The sequence below is a fragment of the Budorcas taxicolor genome, chromosome 1 (assembly GCF_023091745.1).
Source record: "Budorcas taxicolor isolate Tak-1 chromosome 1, Takin1.1, whole genome shotgun sequence".
NCBI classification, from domain to species: domain Eukaryota; kingdom Metazoa; phylum Chordata; class Mammalia; order Artiodactyla; family Bovidae; genus Budorcas; species Budorcas taxicolor.
The window spans coordinates 12332828-12349466 of NC_068910.1; the positions used below are offsets into that span (position 1 = coordinate 12332828).

At 42.0% G+C, this 16639-nt stretch overlaps 2 protein-coding genes and 3 non-coding genes across 5 annotated transcripts in view; 4 read left to right on the forward strand and 1 right to left on the reverse strand.

The window, feature by feature from the left end:
* The window catches only part of PBRM1 (polybromo 1), a 94316-nt gene extending 88339 nt beyond the window's left edge, over positions 1-5977 (reverse strand). Inside the window, exons 1-3 of the mRNA XM_052637117.1 lie at positions 5874-5977; positions 4148-4300; positions 3121-3218 (exon numbers count right to left, since the gene is read on the reverse strand). Of these exons, the coding sequence (XP_052493077.1) occupies positions 3121-3218; positions 4148-4300; positions 5874-5921 (299 nt within the window). The 5' untranslated portion in view covers positions 5922-5977. The remainder of the gene's footprint in view (positions 1-3120; positions 3219-4147; positions 4301-5873) is intronic.
* A 3899-nt stretch (positions 5978-9876) lies between these two features.
* GNL3 (G protein nucleolar 3) lies at positions 9877-16465 on the forward strand. The gene is made up of 15 exons (XM_052638389.1): positions 9877-10004; positions 10623-10681; positions 11384-11521; positions 11623-11727; positions 11824-11904; positions 12801-12933; positions 13640-13752; positions 13998-14115; positions 14440-14527; positions 15028-15202; positions 15320-15462; positions 15546-15682; positions 15776-15957; positions 16206-16272; positions 16363-16465. Exons 1-15 carry the CDS (start codon positions 9992-9994, stop codon positions 16446-16448), a joined length of 1638 nt encoding a protein of 545 aa, XP_052494349.1. The 5' UTR covers positions 9877-9991; the 3' UTR covers positions 16449-16465.
* On the forward strand, positions 12977-13053 carry LOC128058459 (small nucleolar RNA SNORD19). Its single transcript, XR_008200480.1, has one exon. It is a non-coding gene; the product is annotated as a small nucleolar RNA SNORD19 (small nucleolar RNA).
* On the forward strand, positions 13790-13871 carry LOC128058499 (small nucleolar RNA SNORD19B). The gene has a single exon (XR_008200489.1). It is a non-coding gene; the product is annotated as a small nucleolar RNA SNORD19B (small nucleolar RNA).
* LOC128058477 (small nucleolar RNA SNORD69) lies at positions 14892-14968 on the forward strand. Its single transcript, XR_008200484.1, has one exon. It is a non-coding gene; the product is annotated as a small nucleolar RNA SNORD69 (small nucleolar RNA).
* Positions 16466-16639: the final 174 nt, after the last annotated feature.

Below are 16639 nucleotides of genomic sequence, written 5' to 3' on the forward strand. Positions count from 1 at the left end.
CTGGTGAACCAACTGAAATCTGGAGATAGTTACCTCATTAGATAAAAAAAAAAAACATTTTCTGGCATGACTAATTTACAGAGCTCTCCTCACTCAGGATGATGACACTACATCCTTGGTGGCTCTTAGAAGTGAGAGGCGCCTTCAGCTCAACCTAGAGCTTGTTGGCTACACACCATGACATCAACATTCATGAATGGATCTAAATCTTTAATTAACTCATTGTATTTCTTTCCTTTTGTTGCTACAGCAAATTAACCACAAACCTAATGGCTTAAAGCAACACAAATATCTCATCTTACAGAAATCTACAAATGGGTCTCACTGAGTTAAAAGGCAAGGTGTTCACGCTCCTTTCAGAGGATCTTGAGAATTCATTCCCTCGCCTTTTCCCGCTTCTGGAGGCCACGTGCATTCTTTGGCTTGTAGCCCCGTTCCTCCAAGTACAAAGCCGTGAGCATAGCATCTTCACACCTCTCTGTGACTGACTCCTCTGCTTCCCTCTTTCCTGTTTAAAGATCCCTGTGATTACACTGGGACCATCTGGATAATTCAGGATAACTTCTCCAACTCAAAGTGAGTTGACTAACAAACTTAATTTCTCTTTGCCATGTAATCCTACATATTCATGGAATCTAGGGACTAGAAGATGGACATTTTGGGGGGTCATTATTCTATCTATCACAGTCATTTATGTTTTCAGAACAAATAGCTTCAAATGTCAGAGTCTGAGAAGAACAGTGATATTATTTTGACAGCAAGAGAGGAAGGGTGCTCTAGTCGGGGAGAATAACAGCTCCACAGGGAGGTGTGTGCCAGCTGCATATTGGGACCAGCAACTTGTTTTTGCTCCCCTGGATGACCAAAGTCAAGCCCAAAAGTTAGGGAGAAAAGACAGAAAGCGAGGTGAAAATAATCATTGTGGCCTCTGCATATTGTGAAAAACTGATCCATTTTAACTATGATAAATACATCTTTGCTGCTATTCTAAAGGCTATTAAATAATTTTTTAAAATGTGCTCTACTCTCAAGGAACTAGATAAAGAACAAACTAAACCCAAAGCTAGAAGGAAGGAAATAATATATAAAGCAGAGATAACCATCAAGAATAGGAAAAAAACCAACAAAGTTGAGTTGGTTTCTAAAAAAGATCAATAAAATTTACAAACCCTTAGCTAATTAAGAAAAAAAGATTAAAATAAAATCAGAAAAGAAAGAGGGAACATTACAACCAATGCCACAAAAATAGAAAGAATTATAAGAGATGAGTAAGAACAACTGTACACCAATAAACTGGATATCCTAAAAGTAAGGGGTGAATTCCTAGAAACACACAACCAACCAAAACAACATGAAGAAACAGAAAACCTGAATAGACATATAACCATCACAGAGATTGAATCAGTTATCAAAACTCTCTTGGCCTAGGAGAAAAGTTTTAGAAAAGCCCTACACCTAAGGGCTTCACTGCTGAATTTCACCAAACATTTTTCTTGAGAAGAACAATTCTTCTCAAACTTTTCCAAAGGGGAGGGTAAATTTATTTATTCTGTGAAGGTAGTAATGCTCTGATATCAAAGCCAGACAAAGTCACTACAAGAAAATTACAGAGCAACATCCTTTATGAACGTGGTGTTGATGCAAAAATTTTCAACAAAATACTAGTGAAATGAATTCAGCAGCATGTTGAAAGGATTATACACCATGACCAAGGTGCATTGCAAGGATGATTCAACTTATGAAAACTGATAAAAGTAATGAATCATAGTAACAGAACGAAGGAAAATAACCACATGATCGTCTCAACTAATGCCTAAAAAGCATTTGATAAATGCTTTCATGATGAAAACTCTCTAAAAAGTAGGTATAGATGGAAACTATACTACTTCAACAAAATAAAGGCCACGTATAAACAGCCTATAGCTAATATGATACTTAAAAGTAAGGACAAAGATGCTTGCTCTCACCACTTCTTTTCAATATAGTACGGGAAGACCTAGCCAGAACAATTAGGCAGCGAAAAGAAATAAAAGGCATCCAAAGTAGGAAGAAGTAAACCATTTTTGTTTACAGATGATCTCATATGCAGAATACTCGAAAGATCCCACACAAAAAAACTTAGAATAAACAAATTCAGCAAAGTTTAAGATACAAAGTCAACACACACACAAGTCAGCTGCGTTTCTATACAGCAACAGTGAACAATCCAAAATGCAGACTAAAGAACAAACCTGACCGACAAGATAACAGACTTAAGCACTAAACACTGCACATCTCTGTAAGAAATTACGTAAGACACAAATACACGGAAAGACGGGCTCCCGTGGTGGCTCAGCGGTAAAGAATCCGCCTGCCAATGCAGGAGATGTGGGTTCAGTCCCTGAGCAGCAAAGATCCCCTGGAGAAGGAAATGGCAACTCACTCCAGTATTCTTGCCTGGAAAATCCCATGGACAGAGGAGGCTGGCAGGCTACACAGTCCATAAGGTTGCAAGAGTATGTCACAACCTAGCAACTAAACAACAACAAAATGGAAAGACAGCCCATGTTCACGTATTGGAAAACTTAATATTGTATACCAATACTATGCACAGAACCAGTGTAAAACCTAACAAGCTGTCACGTAGTCCAACATGGATATATCTTAAGGACATTATACTAGGTGAAACAAGCCAATTACAAAAAAACAGATACTGTATGATTCCACTTACATGAGATACCTAAAGCAGTCAAATTCATAGAAACAGAAAGTGCAATGGTGATTGCTACAGGCTGGAGATGGGGGAGGGGGGAAATGGGGAGTTATTTAATGGGCATAGAGTTTCAATTCTGCAACATGAAAAAGCTATGGAGATCCGCTATGTAACAATATAAATATGCTTAACACTGTGGAACTGTACATTTGAAAATGATTAAGATTGCAAATTTCATATTGTATTTTTTTTTACAATTAAAAACTTTTTCTTTAATTAAAAAAATTTTTTTAAAATATGCTTCACTATATCTTGACAGCTGAAACTAAAATCTGGACCCCAGTATCACTTAAGCAAATCCTTCAAAAAGAAAACTCAATTACTAAACACTTTCAACACAGACAGAGGACCAAACTCCTCCCACTCACCTTCGTTTTGGTGCCCTAATGAAGAGCTCACAGAGGAGCCTCCCCTGCTCATCCTTATAGTCTCGGATGGTGTTGTAGAGTTCATGGCACACAGCAATCTACACATAGGAAAAGGAGAAAAATCACCAGAAAATTGATCAGAAAGTTATGGTAGGCATTAGGATTATTAAAAAAAAAAAAAAGCCAGGAGAAAGGATGAATCCCCCAATTCCCACATGGGAACCCAAATCTGAAATATGCTGACATTATGTCTCCTTATTTAAGATTATTTAAATGATTAAATCTTTCATCAGAATACGGTACTAGTGATTTTTCTTTTCTTTGAAACCAAATCAGTTCATATCACCCTTGCTTAAAAAGCATCCAACAGAGGGGCTTCTTAGCAGCCAGAGAATAAAATCTAAATTCCTAACACTGCCCACAGAGTATGCAGGGTAAACTCCGGCTGGGCAGACTCTGCCAGTTTCCTTCTCCCTCTTGACCCTCTCTGTAATCACAACACATCAAACCCGTTCCTGAGCCAGCTCCTCGGTCTGGAACATTCCTCTCCAGTGCTCTGCAGGGCTGGTGCCTTCTGATCACAAAGAAACCTTTCCTGAAGACAAGGCCAAAACAGCCTGGATCATCCAAACTTTTCTTCTTAGCGTTCATCACTAATGGAGGCTACCTTTTTATTTATGTGCTCATCTGTCTACATTCTGCTTCCCCAACACTAGCCTCTAAGTTTCATGTGAAAAACTAGCTCACCTTACACATGGTTATATTCCAACCATCACAAGAGAGCTTGGCACAGGACAAGCACAGTTACTCTAGTGACTATATGACAAAATAATATTCTTTATTATTCCATAATATTAAATTATACTATTACTGTAAGGCTTTTGGCTAAATATTTTCATGAAAGAAAGATTAAGAAGATCAAGCCAGAGGAAAAAGAAGCTGAAAGGCCTTGCATCTTAACAGCTTATCATTACAGGAAGGGTAGGGAATCGTGCAGAAGGCAGAAACTGTGATTCAAGTTACTTACAGGGTCTACAGTCGGAAGACTGGAAAGTCTCCTCCTTTTCCTGCTTGGGCCTGGTGTAGACAAAGAATGGTGCCCATCATCAAAGTCCCCACTGACACTACTGGAAGGGGAGGTAGCTCTTCTTCTCTTGGAACCCATGGAATCCAACTTCTTCTATAAGAAAGAATTAGCCATGTTCTAAAATTGAAATTTATGCTCTGCCACCAAGCCCTCAGCTGGCCACCTGCTACCAAGCTTCAGATATGTTCACTGTTGCAAAGAAGCTTAACTATGCTTTTTCAATGCAAGTCCTAGACCCTGCTTTAGCGCCTTCACTTATCAGAATGCTACACTTTCCACTGGATGGGACAAATTCAGCAAAAGTATACTCATCTGTATTTACCAATTTTGAATGACAACCACTTCTGGCCTCCAATTTACCCTGGAATGGAGTTTGAAAATCCACATAAAACAGTACACCCACATATAATGGTGTGCTGGTGTACTGCCTCAGGGTCAGAGACCCTAAGGAGGTCAGCTCTGGAGTGAGCAGCCTCATCTGTTTTCCCCAGAGTTCCTTACGATTATGACCACTTTCTAGGAAGGCCAGGATGTGTGTGTTGGGGGGAGACCTGCAGAAGCAGACCCTGTGGCAAAAGAGTAGGGGGATAGAGGACTAACCTTCTAGCATTTCAGATGTACCCTAAAATTAACACACTGAAAATGAATTTTCTCCATTCAGTAAAGAAAGCTTCACAAGACATAACCCAGAAAACACTCAACTTGCCATGCCTATGCTAACTAAAGTAGCAAAACTCCATTTGGAAATTTTTCTGTCAATTCAGACTAACCTTTTCAGTTCTATGAGGTATTCCCCATGAGCTCACAACTTTACATTTCAGCAGAAGATCTGGAAGAATACCTCAAAAATGAGATTTTAGGTCCTCCTTGGCCTCCCAGAAACATGTAAATATTTGCTCTAGTTTTAGGCAGGCTGCTAAGTAATCTTTACACAACTTTATATATATTTGACTATAACATAAAAAATGCAACCACTGAAATGACCTGCTACATCGAGAGGGGAAGATATATACCCAAGAAGGTCCTACAATGCTTATACAATTTAACAACAGTATCAAATAGGATACTGTGATTTCAAAGGTCTTTCTTTAAAGAAAAAAGAAAAAACTGATCCTAGGGTCTCTTATCAACATCCAATTTCAGGAAACAGACACCAGCAGCTGAAAGAATGGGTTGCCAGTAATATGGAGAGAAAAACTGGGGATTTGCAGGGAATCGAAAACAGGAACAAAACAAACCAACAAAATAAAAATTCTGGTAGCCAACTAACAAACAAAAGAAGTCTCTAACCTCTTCCCCTGAACTACAGCCCACATGGTGTTTAAAAACTGAGCCTAATATCACGAGGTTCCTTCCTCTAGGGCTTAGTTTGTTATACAGTCTATTAGTTTGCTGCAACTGGCTAAGGCTTCAAAGGACTTAGGCCAAGGCCAGCCAAGTTTTGTTGATTTTTATTTGTTTTATAAAAGGCTGATCAACTGGCCTCAGTTGAGTAAGACGCAGAAACTAAGGACCAAGCTTTTATAAACAATCTATGACAAGGACTCAAGCGAATCTGATGAACATAAGGCGGGACTCTATGAAAAGGATAACAAAATTTAAGAAAGGTAGAAGGGAAAAGCCAAAGGACAGAAAAGGGAAAGGATGTAGATGATCAGTAATTTACCAGCTTTACCAGAGCACAACCAGCTCCTCGAAAAGCCAGTCTCCTCATTATGTCTGAAGGCCAAGTGAAGCCACTGGGAGAAAGCAGGGCTTTAGAAGTGCTGATTCAATGTTAATGTATTCAAAACTGAAAGAGAAGAACAAGGCAGAGAAGGGGGAAATAAAAAGAAGGGTCAAAAGGAGTAAAAATGATTACGAATAGACAGAAAACATTCAAGCAGAACTGCGAAAGAAAGAAGAGAACTGGAGAAAATAAGTGTATCAGTTCTGCACCAACCAAACTGCTGCAAAGGCTCAGGCACCAACAGTATCTGATATTCCTTCCATTGTAACACCAAATGCTTTTCACATGCTTAAAGATGTCTCACTGAGGTTCCCCTTTACTCACATGGAATGACTGTCAATTCCAGGAACGAAGCATGCCTGCCCAACTGCCCCCTAGTCAATAAGAGCAGAGTTCAATCACAGCTGGAATGGAGCATGAACACATGTGAAAGGCTCACATGCGACACCAACTGTTAGCAAGCTGGAACAAACCAAGAATGGCTTATGGTGAGCAGTCTGGTAAACTCCTCCCCACCAAAAAATCCAGAGAGAGACATTTCTTTCCAAAAGCCCTATCAGCATTGAAAAGATACTACACACAACTTTAGAAAGGTTGTTTTTTTTTTTTTAAAGCCTTTCAACCAATTGGCAGAAGGTCAAAATTACTTTTTTAAATAACTCACTGAAAATCAAATAACAAAAAATGTACACCATTGCGGGAGAGAGGGCGTGGTGTATGCCATGTGTCTGTTAGTCACTCAGTCGTGTCCAACTCTCTGGGACCCCATGGACCACAGCCCGCCAGGCTCCTCTGTCCATGGGATTTATCAGGCAAGAATACTGGAGTGGGCTGCCATTTCCTTCTCTGTGTGTGTATCAGTTCAGTTTAGTCGCTCAGTCGTGTTCAACTCTTTGCTGCCCCATGGACTGCAGCACCCCAGGCTTCCCTGTCCATCACCAACTCCCAGAGCTTATTCAAACTCATGTCCGTCGAATCGGTGATGCCATCCAACCATCTCATCCTCTGTCGTCCCCTTCTCCTCCCACCGTCAATCTTTCCCAGCCTAAGAGTCTTTTCTAGTGACACAGTTCTTCGCATTAGGTGGCCGAAGTATTGGAGTTTCAGTTTCAGCCTCAGTTCCTCCAATGAATATTCAGGACTGATTATAGTCTAGACCATATATTGTCCAAAATTACTCCAATCATTAATTTACTTTGATAACAACAAAAAGATTCAACTTAAGTATAATTTTCAAATATTTTGTCATTCAAAGAACACATTTTAACATGTACTTTGAAAGTCTGGCAAGAAAAGCAATGTGGCTAGGTGGGTGGGAGGAGCAACAAGACCTGAGCTCAGAAGTGAAGACTAATAAGAGACACGGGTCTTCCTTCTTTAATGATCTGTTTGATGTTGGGTCACAACCTCTCAGATCTGTTTCTTCATTTCTAAAATGAAAATAGTAGTGTATATATCAGGGCTCAGTGGTAAAGAATTCACCTGCCGATGCAGGAGCTGCAGGTTCGATTCCTGGGTCAGAATCCCCTACAGAAGGAAATGGCAACCCACTCCAGTATTCTTGCCAGGATAATCCCATGGACAGGAGAACCTCGCAGGCTACAGTTCACGGGGTCGAAGAGTCAGACACGACTGAGTGAGCACACATGCAAAGTGTACATATCTCCCTTGGACTGTTTTGACAATGAATGTACATGAAATCGCTTTGAAATGTCACAAGGGAAGCCCCCGAATATCAAAGTGTAATAAAAACGTTAAAACTTAACTCTAGGATTTCATTCTCCCTTGTGCACAAGGAAAGCAATCTACCCATTTTTGTCGCCTGACTTATAGCACAGTTTCAGTGATCAACTAATCTATTTAACAAATGTAGTAAAAGTGCACTTAAGTAAAATATTAAAAAGTTTGTGTAGTTTAAAAGGCCTGTGAGCATCCATTCAGCAATTATTTTTCTATAAAGAGAAAAGGAATAGATTCTGAAGCTTAGTCACAAGTTTTTAAATGGCATTGATTACAGTCACATGTCCAAAATCTAACAACCAATGATAAATTACAGTGGACAGTAAAGAATAACTCTACAATGTGCAACTGGGAAAAAATTACTCAGTATAGCCAAATGGTGTATTCTGACAGTTTATAGACTTTTACTACTCTCCTGTATTTCCAGTGATTCTTAGTGCTGTAATTTATCTTTAACACAATAATCTTGGGGAAAAAAATCACTTATAATGCTGTGTGTTAGTCATTCAGTCGTGCTCTACTCTTTGCGACCCCATGGGCTGTAGCCTGCCAGGCTCCTCTGTGCACGGAATTCTCCAGGCAAGGCTACTGGAGGGGGTTGCCATTCCCTTCTCCAGGAGATCTTCCCAACCCAGGGATCCAGCCCGGCTGGGTCTCCTGTACTGTGGGCAGATAGCATTCTCAGCATTCAGTATTTGTTCTATGCCTGGCTGCTTTTTTAAAAAAACTGAAGTGTGAACAAACTATATGTATTATGTTGCAGCCTGTGTTTGCCTTCGAGAATATTCCTGAGTCAACATTCTCACACATGATGTTGGAAGCCTTGAAACTAGCCTATCACACAGATACAGCAATGTACTAATCTTAGGAGTTTGGGTAGAACGTTAATACTTAAGGTATTTCGGACACTCCCAAAGCCCAAGAGGTCAAAACCCTTCTATTATCCACACATGTCTGTTACTGATTTGACTTACTTTTTCAAAAAATAACTTCCAATTTTTAGACATAAAATATGGGAAACCTGTTAACAAGTGATAAAGCAGAAATTATACTGCTCTTTTGTATTGAATCTACTTTGCTTCCGAATTGTACTTGGGAAAAGAGCTCACTACTAAATGGAAAAAAAACCCCTAGAAATCACTGAGGAGGGATAATTTGCTGGAAAACAAGTTAACAGTAATGCTTTATACTCCAACATATGTTCCTATAATCGTAGTAATAATTTCTATATCCATATACCGTGTATTTGTCATTTGTTTTTCAGGATTCCTCCTTAATTTCTGCCTATCTTTCTTCACCTTTAAGTCATCAACATCTACCCTATAACAACGAAACTATGCTTCTTTTTCAATAAAAAAATTTTGTTGAGATGGAAAATATTAAAAGCCAGAAATGTACACAATTTTAAAACCTCGATTCTCTGTGGTGTTGCACGGAAAAAATTATATCTGCCCTCCATGACAAATACAACTCCCACTGATTTAAAAAAACACTCAGTCCGAACAGTCATCCGGAAAGTATTAAAAAAAATTTTTTTTTACTAGGAGAGTTTGTGTCTGAACCGTCAAGAAACGACAACAAAAAAAAGAAGACCTTAACTGCTGAGGAAATGTAAGACTTTCCCAACCTGTCACCGGCACGGGGAACTAAGGGAAACGTTGACAGCTTTGAAGCTGCCCGCGACGGGAGCTCGGCCAGCCGCGGGGGGCGGGAAAGCGGGGCGCGGGGAGTTTTCGGGCCGCGGCGCGCCTTTGTCCCTGGCGGCAGGTGCGGCGAGGCTGCCGGGCCTGTCCCGAAGCCCCGCCGCCGGGCCCCGCCCCGCGCTCCCGGCCCGACCGGCGCGTCCCCACCATCGGGGCGGGGCCTCCGCCGCTGCTCCCGCCCGCCCGGGCCCACACAAAGGCCCGGCAGTCGGCCGAGAGGAAGCGGCCCCGCCCGCCCCGGGCCCGGCCTTACCCAGCCGCTCCGCCGCCTGCAGCCCCGGCCGCCGACAGCCGCGCCCCGCCCCGTGGAAGCCACGGCTGCTGCTATTGCTCCTCCGGCCGCGGCCGCTGCCGTCGCTCCAGCACCCGCCGCCCTCACCGCCCTCACCCCTCCCGGTACCGCCGCAAAACCAGTTCCGCGGCCGTCGAGCGAACCCGGCTCCGCACGACACTGCGTGCGCGCGCACACGGGCCAGCGGCGGCGCGCTTTACGGCAGCAGCGTGAGTGCGTGACGCTCGGCGGAGGCCTCAGTTGGCACGTGGCGCCTGCAGTGGCACGTCGTACCTGGGAGTGCTGGTGTAACTTCTTGCGCAGGCCTTTCGGCTTCCACTATGAAGCGGCCGAGTGAGTGTGGTCAGGGGGCAGGCGTGGAGGGGGCGTTTGTGTCTGATAGTCGACGAACCCACCAGGGTGCTCCGTCTCCCTGATCCCGCCTAGAACCGAGGGTTGGAAGGCCCCACGTGAGCCGCGCGGTCTTATGTGCAGAAAGAAAGTCTGGGCCCCAAGGATGGAGATGAGGCCAGAGAGTCATGAGGACCCAGTGTCTGAGCCAGGTTTCGGGCCTGGCGTTTTCCCGTGTGCGGCCTCGTTCGGTCTGGCTCTGGTGAGGTCTGAAAACACGCACTGTTAGATTTTCTTCTGTGATTCGTGCTGTTTGACAGGAAGTGGCAGTTCTGGGGTTATACGCTCCTGTGTACGATCCCAGTCTAATTTAGGAAGGTGGAAGTAGGGAAGCTGGATCTACAACGAATCTGTTAAGTTAGACTCTGGGACTTGGCTGGTCCGTGATTATTTTTACCACGCGCCCCACAACATTATTAAATTATGTTTCAGAGCCAGTTAATGCAAAAATGTATGTGACCTAAAGCGTGGTCATCAAAAGCTAAACAAACTGATCATTTGTGGATAAAATCCATTTTGAAAAACAATAAATTAATCCTTTTGTGATCTGTTGCTTTGTAGAATTAAAGAAAGCAAGTAAACGCATGACCTGCCACAAACGGTATAAAATCCAAAAAAAGGTAAGTCTTGAAGAGTTATGAAACTTAAAGTTGCTCAGTCGTGCCCGACTCTTTACGAGGTCAGGGACTATATACTCCGTGGAATTCTCCAGGCCAGAATACTGGAGTGGTAGCCTTTCCCTTCTCCAGGCGATCTTCCCAACCCAGGGATCAAACCCAGGTCTCCCGCATTACAGGCGGATTCTTTACCAGCTGAGCCACAAGGGAAGCCCAAGAATGCTGGAGTGGGTAGCCTAGCCCTTCTCCAGCGGATCTTCCCAATCCAGGAATCGAACCCGGGTCTCCTGCATCACAAGTGGATTCTTTACCAGCTGAGTTACCAGGGAAGCCTGGAAGAGGCTAAGTTGATTTCCTGCCCCAGAGATGTGGGTTAACATTAGTATGATTTCACTAATGGAGGTTTAACTAGAACAGAGGTCAGATATACCTGGTCAGGAGGTCCGATATGGTGCAAGCTCTTAGGGAGCAGAAATAATTCAGTGACATGTCTGTAAATTTTGATCACCATAGTAGCAATTGCTGCAAAAAGAGTCCTGGTGACCTTTTCTTGCTGTTTTATACATAAACATGCATGTTGTTTTATGGTTAAAGTTCTGTGTTTCTAGGTTATTTTACATATATAACTTAAACTGCAGCCACATTGGCTACTCCCTGGAATTCTCTTTATTATTTCTGTAAACTGATGAAATACCATTATGATAGGTTCGAGAGCACCATCGAAAGTTGAGGAAAGAGGCTAAAAAACGGGGTCGAAAGAAGCCTAGGAAAGACCCAGGAGTTCCAAACAGTGCTCCTTTTAAGGAGGCTCTTCTTCGGGAAGCTGAGCTAAGGAAACAGCAGGTAAGATGTATTAGCTCACACTTTCAACAAGTGTGTGGGTGTGTGTAAAGTTACAACAGCAAGTCACTGGCTCATGCATTTCTCTTGTGGCTTGAACACAGCTTGAAGAACTGAAACAGCAGCAGAAACTTGACAGGCAAAAGGAACAGAACAAGAAAAGAAAACTTGAAACTGACCCTGATGTTGAGCTATCTAACACAGAACCTGTAAGAGAAGTAGGGGTTACAGTCATGAAAAGTGGAAATGAGTCACGTCTACTGACCTTCTAATTTTGTATCCTTTCCCTTGTCTTTATCCCCCAGGAATCAGGGCAACGCAAAGCTAAGAAAGCCAAGACAAGCAAACAGAGTCCGAAGATGCTGCACTGCCAGGAACTTAAAAAGGTATCATAGTCTAGGTTAGTGTCTAAAAGTGGTTGTGAAGTTTAAAAGACTTAAGAGTCATCTTTCTTTTCTCCTGACACCAACTTTATAGACGTGGAAGTAGCGTTCTCTTGAGCGGGAAGAATTCTCCAGCAAGTTGGATTGGTCTGTTACATTTAGCTGAAAGAAATATTAAAAAAGGGGGGGGTGGCCATAGTTCCTGTGACCATTATATGGTCACACCAGGTCTTAGTCGCAGCACGCAGAATCCTTAGATGTAGCACATGCGATCTGGTTCCCTGACCAGGGATTGAATCTGAGCCCCCTGCATTGGGAGTGGGAGTCCAAGCCACTGGACCCCTGGGGAAGTCCCCAGAAATATTCTTACGGTTTTAAATTTTTTGCATGGGAACAGATCCCCATAAGCATGATTTACAGAAGTGGCATTTGGTGTTAAAATAACATGTTGATACAGTGGCTTTTAAAGTAGCAGTAGTACTACTCTAGTAGTACGAAAGATTCTAAAATACTCTGCCAAAACCTACATGGGCAGGGTCAAGGGTGTCTTGGGGTAGCACCCCCATCCCCAAGACCTTATTCTTCTGAGCTCACTCCCTCCTGTGAAGAGACCCTGGCTGTGTTTCTCAGCAGCTCCTGGCAGGGCCATAAGGATCTTTCAGACTACATGATTGAGAATGGGGAGGTTGCATATTTAGATAGTGGGAGTGTTTCCACTCTTGAGATCCACTTTGATCGGAAGCCACTGAACAAACCTGTGTCTGTCATGTAAGGAATGGTGAACACAGACATGAGATTCACCTCTGAGCTCACTCTGTTGAAAAGACAGAGCCAGTGTACTTACATGGAGGGTGGTGCCAGACTGAGTGATGCTGTTCTGACAGCGTCTGCTTTGACAGGTGATTGAAGCCTCAGATGTTGTGCTAGAGGTGTTGGATGCCAGAGATCCTCTTGGTTGCAGGTGTCCCCAGGTAGAAGAAGCCATCATCAGGGGCGGACAGAAAAAGCTGGTACTTGTATTAAATAAATCAGGTAGGTGAAAAAGGTAGGCTCTTTATGTTCCATATGCACTAATGAGGTATGAGGAAAACATGTGAACAGTCTTACTGTCTGTGAAGACTTGTAAGATCCAACTCTGACCTCTGTGAAACCAGTGCATATACATGAGCTCTTGTTGCCAGAGACAGTGCTAGGCTAATAATAAGAGCGTAAACTTTCTATACTCGGCTTACTGTGCAGTATATTTCACATAGGATATGATACCAGAGTGCCATATTCCCCACACCTGCACAATGTCCATATGTGGCAACATTTAAGTGAAATACATGGTTATGTATCTGGGTTTAAGCAGCAAGGACAGGAACACCCAGGAACAGAAACCTGTGAAACAGTAAGGATAGAATCTAAAATTACTCCTGGGTGGGGGGGTCAATAAACTTGGTTGCTACCTGCTGGTATAATTCTGGAAGCATGGCCGTAAAGTTAGTACAGTAATAATCTAGAAGTTGACTTAATCTTGAAAAGGTGAGCTATGCAGAGAACTGAAGAAATACAGAGGTGTATGTACTGAATTGTGTTAAACAGAAGCATGTTGGGGTGCGGACTATCTCCCAGTCTTACAGTTCAGATACTTTTTGAAACCTGGGGAAAGGCAAACCTGAATGATAGCCATAGCTTGCTAGACTTTGCAAATTCATCTCAACAAAATAAGCAGGATTTTATTCCTAATCCCTATCAGATTTGGTACCAAAGGAGAATTTGGAGAACTGGCTAAGTTATTTGAAGAAGGAATTGCCAACAGTGGTATTCAAAGCCTCAACACAACTTAAGGACAAAAGGAAGCGTATCAAGGTACCCTTAATTTAGTGCTGGGAAATGTGGTTCTTTCAGATGGGTGAAACATGATGAGTGTACAAAATCTTGATTAAAAAATGAAAACTTACAAGATCCAACTCTGATTTCATCCAGAAATAATCTGAAAGGCAATAGAATGTAGCAATTTTAATACATGAGCTTTGGAGCCAGAGTGGTTGGGTTTTATCTGGTGGGTTGTCCAAAGTAGTTAAAGTAATCATTTTGGATTTTAACTTGTGAAGGTAAAGAAGAAAGCTACTCCGTCCAAAAGTGAAGCCTGTGTTGGAAGAGAAGGCCTTTGGAAGCTTCTTGAAGGTTTTCAGAAAACTTCTGGCAAAGCCATTCACGTTGGGGTAATTGGTGAGTTTCAGTTCACCATATTTTTTTATCTTTGCTCAGTAAGTGCAACTCAGCACTGTAGGTAATGTTAGCTTCTAAGAACTCTGATTACTTGAATTAATTAGCTTCTAAGAACTCTGATTACTTGAATTAATAATCTTTTCCTGCCCTTTTATTACTTGTGCAAGAAATGATGATACCAAGAGCGGTCTTAGTGTTGAAGTGAGGACGCTCAGATCCAACTCTGATCTTGCTATAAAAATCAGGCAGGCATAAAAAAGAGTGGAAGTTTGATAATTACTAGCATATAATGCCTTTTGTAATCTGTGGATTTCCCATTTGTAGGTTTCCCAAATGTGGGGAAAAGCAGTGTCATCAATAGCTTAAAGCAAGAACAGATATGCAGTGTTGGTGTATCCATGGGGCTCACGAGGTAAACTGAGTTCCACTGTTGTGACATTTCATTATAGATGAGTAAATATGATTTTGGTTATTTTAAGGGAGACAATATTGTATTTCTGTTTACTCAATTTTTCTACTCAGTGAAAGGTGGGGAATCAGCCACCGTTAGGCTTGGGGAAGAATGGATCTAGTAGAATAGCTGCCCACAATCTAGTTTGAAAGATGAGCACATAGGTTCAGAGAGGAGAAAGCTGCCTTAGAAGAAGTGATGTTCAAACCTGAACTTGAACTGAATAGAAGTCTGCCAGGTAAAAGGGAAATACTTATGAAGCAGCATGTGTTTAGGTCATAGTGTTTCACTTTAGAAGGGGAGTGTGTTTTAATGGTTTTAGATAAACATGAAGCAAATGATGATAAACTGGACCTGACAGACTGTGCTGAGTTTGTTCAATCCAACCCTGAGCTTCGTGTTCTCCCCCTTGTCCTTCAGGAAAACTAGTGCCCCGTCAGTTACCATCTTTCTTGTTCCAGGTGCATGCAGCTTGTCCCCTTGGACAAACAAATCACGATCATAGACAGTCCGTGTTTCATTGTGTCTCCACTTAACTCTGCTCCTGCACTTGCTCTGAGAAGTCCAGCAAGTATTGAGGAAGTAAAACCACTGGAAGCTGCCAGCGCCATCCTGTCCCAGGCTGATGCCCAGCAGGTAGAAGAATCCCCTTTCCCTTGAGTTCCATCTGTCTTTCATTGTAAGCTTTTTTTTTTTTTTTTAAACAACATTCATCTATATCGGATAAATGAGCTTTGTTTCTCTTTTTTTAAGGTAGTACTGAAATTTACTGTCCCAGTCTTTACGAATTCTCTGGAATTTTTTACTTCATTCGCTCAGAGAAGAGGACTGCACCAAAAAGGTGGAAGCCCAAATGTAGAAAGGGCTGCCAAAGTGCTGTGGTCTGAGTGGACAGGGTAAGGCTTCTTTCTGTTGGCTTTTGGATGATCACATAGAAGAAAGGAACTGATTTTTGACCATACTTTGTTTTTAATATCAGTGCTTTCTTAGTTTACTATTGCCATCCCCCTGCATCTTGGACTCCTCCTCCACATTTTAATGAGAGCATTGTGACAGACATGAAATGGGGCTTTGATCTGGAAGAACTGGAAAAGAACAATGCACACAGCATACAAGGTAAGCATGGCTTGTGTTAAATTGCTATCTTCATCAGCTGCCAGGCCAGTGAAGGTCTTGTCTGTTTATGTGGGCTGTGTTTACTTTTCCTAGCCATCAAGAGCCCTCATTTAGCCAGTAGCATCCTCTTCCAGTCATCGGGTCTGACAAATGGAGTGATAGATGAAAAGGACATACCTGAAGAATTGCCAAAACAGAAAAAACAGAAGCAGGAGCAGGAGGAGAGCTATGAAGATGTCAAGACAGATCAGGGAATTGTTGACGAAGAAGGTGATGTAAGTATGTCATGCATGAGTTTTTTAAGCTAAAGTTCTCTAGAGTTATAATGTAGAACAAATGCAAAGGGGCTGAAGGCAGAAATAGAAATTAAAGTGTATCTATTTCATGACTTAAGATCAATCATTAGTCTTGATTTTGTACATCCTTTACTGTGTACTTCCAGACACTTTTTTTTTCTGGGTACATAATTAACTTGGATTAGTGAGCAGGCAAGAGCTACCAATACTATCTCTCTCTCCCACAGGATGAGAGCTTAGACATGTCCCCTGCAGAAGAGGCCTGTGAGGCACTGCCTGAGAAGTCTCAAGCAGGTGAGTGGGTGGAAAGGTCTTCCAACAAAGAAGTATGATACAGAATTACTTTTACTTTTTTTTTTAACCTCACTTTTCTTTCCAATATAGATAAGCAGTCTGCACCATCTTTTGTCTTGGATAAAATGACTGAAGAGGAAGATGATGCTTATGACTTCAGTACAGATTATGTATAATAAAGCCTTGTCCTGTAGAGTTTTTTGTTGGTGGTGGATTTTAACATTGTGAGCAGGCTGCTGCTGTTCTGCATGTGATGTACCAGTTTGTTAGTGGTTATGACATAAGCTATGTAAATTTTGTAGGTATGTATGTAACAATATATTCATTAAAAAAATCAGGCAACTTAGTGTCTAAATTCTATAAAAAA

What these genes read in the sequence shown, in the direction of transcription:
- GNL3 (XM_052638389.1), top strand. An exon ending in AGCTATCTAACACAGAACCT is followed by an intron (nt 11,728 to 11,823) that starts GTAAGAGAAGTA and finishes TTTATCCCCCAG; the next exon opens with GAATCAGGGCAACGCAAAGC. An exon ending in GTATCCATGGGGCTCACGAG is followed by an intron (nt 14,528 to 15,027) that starts GTAAACTGAGTT and finishes TTCTTGTTCCAG; the next exon opens with GTGCATGCAGCTTGTCCCCT.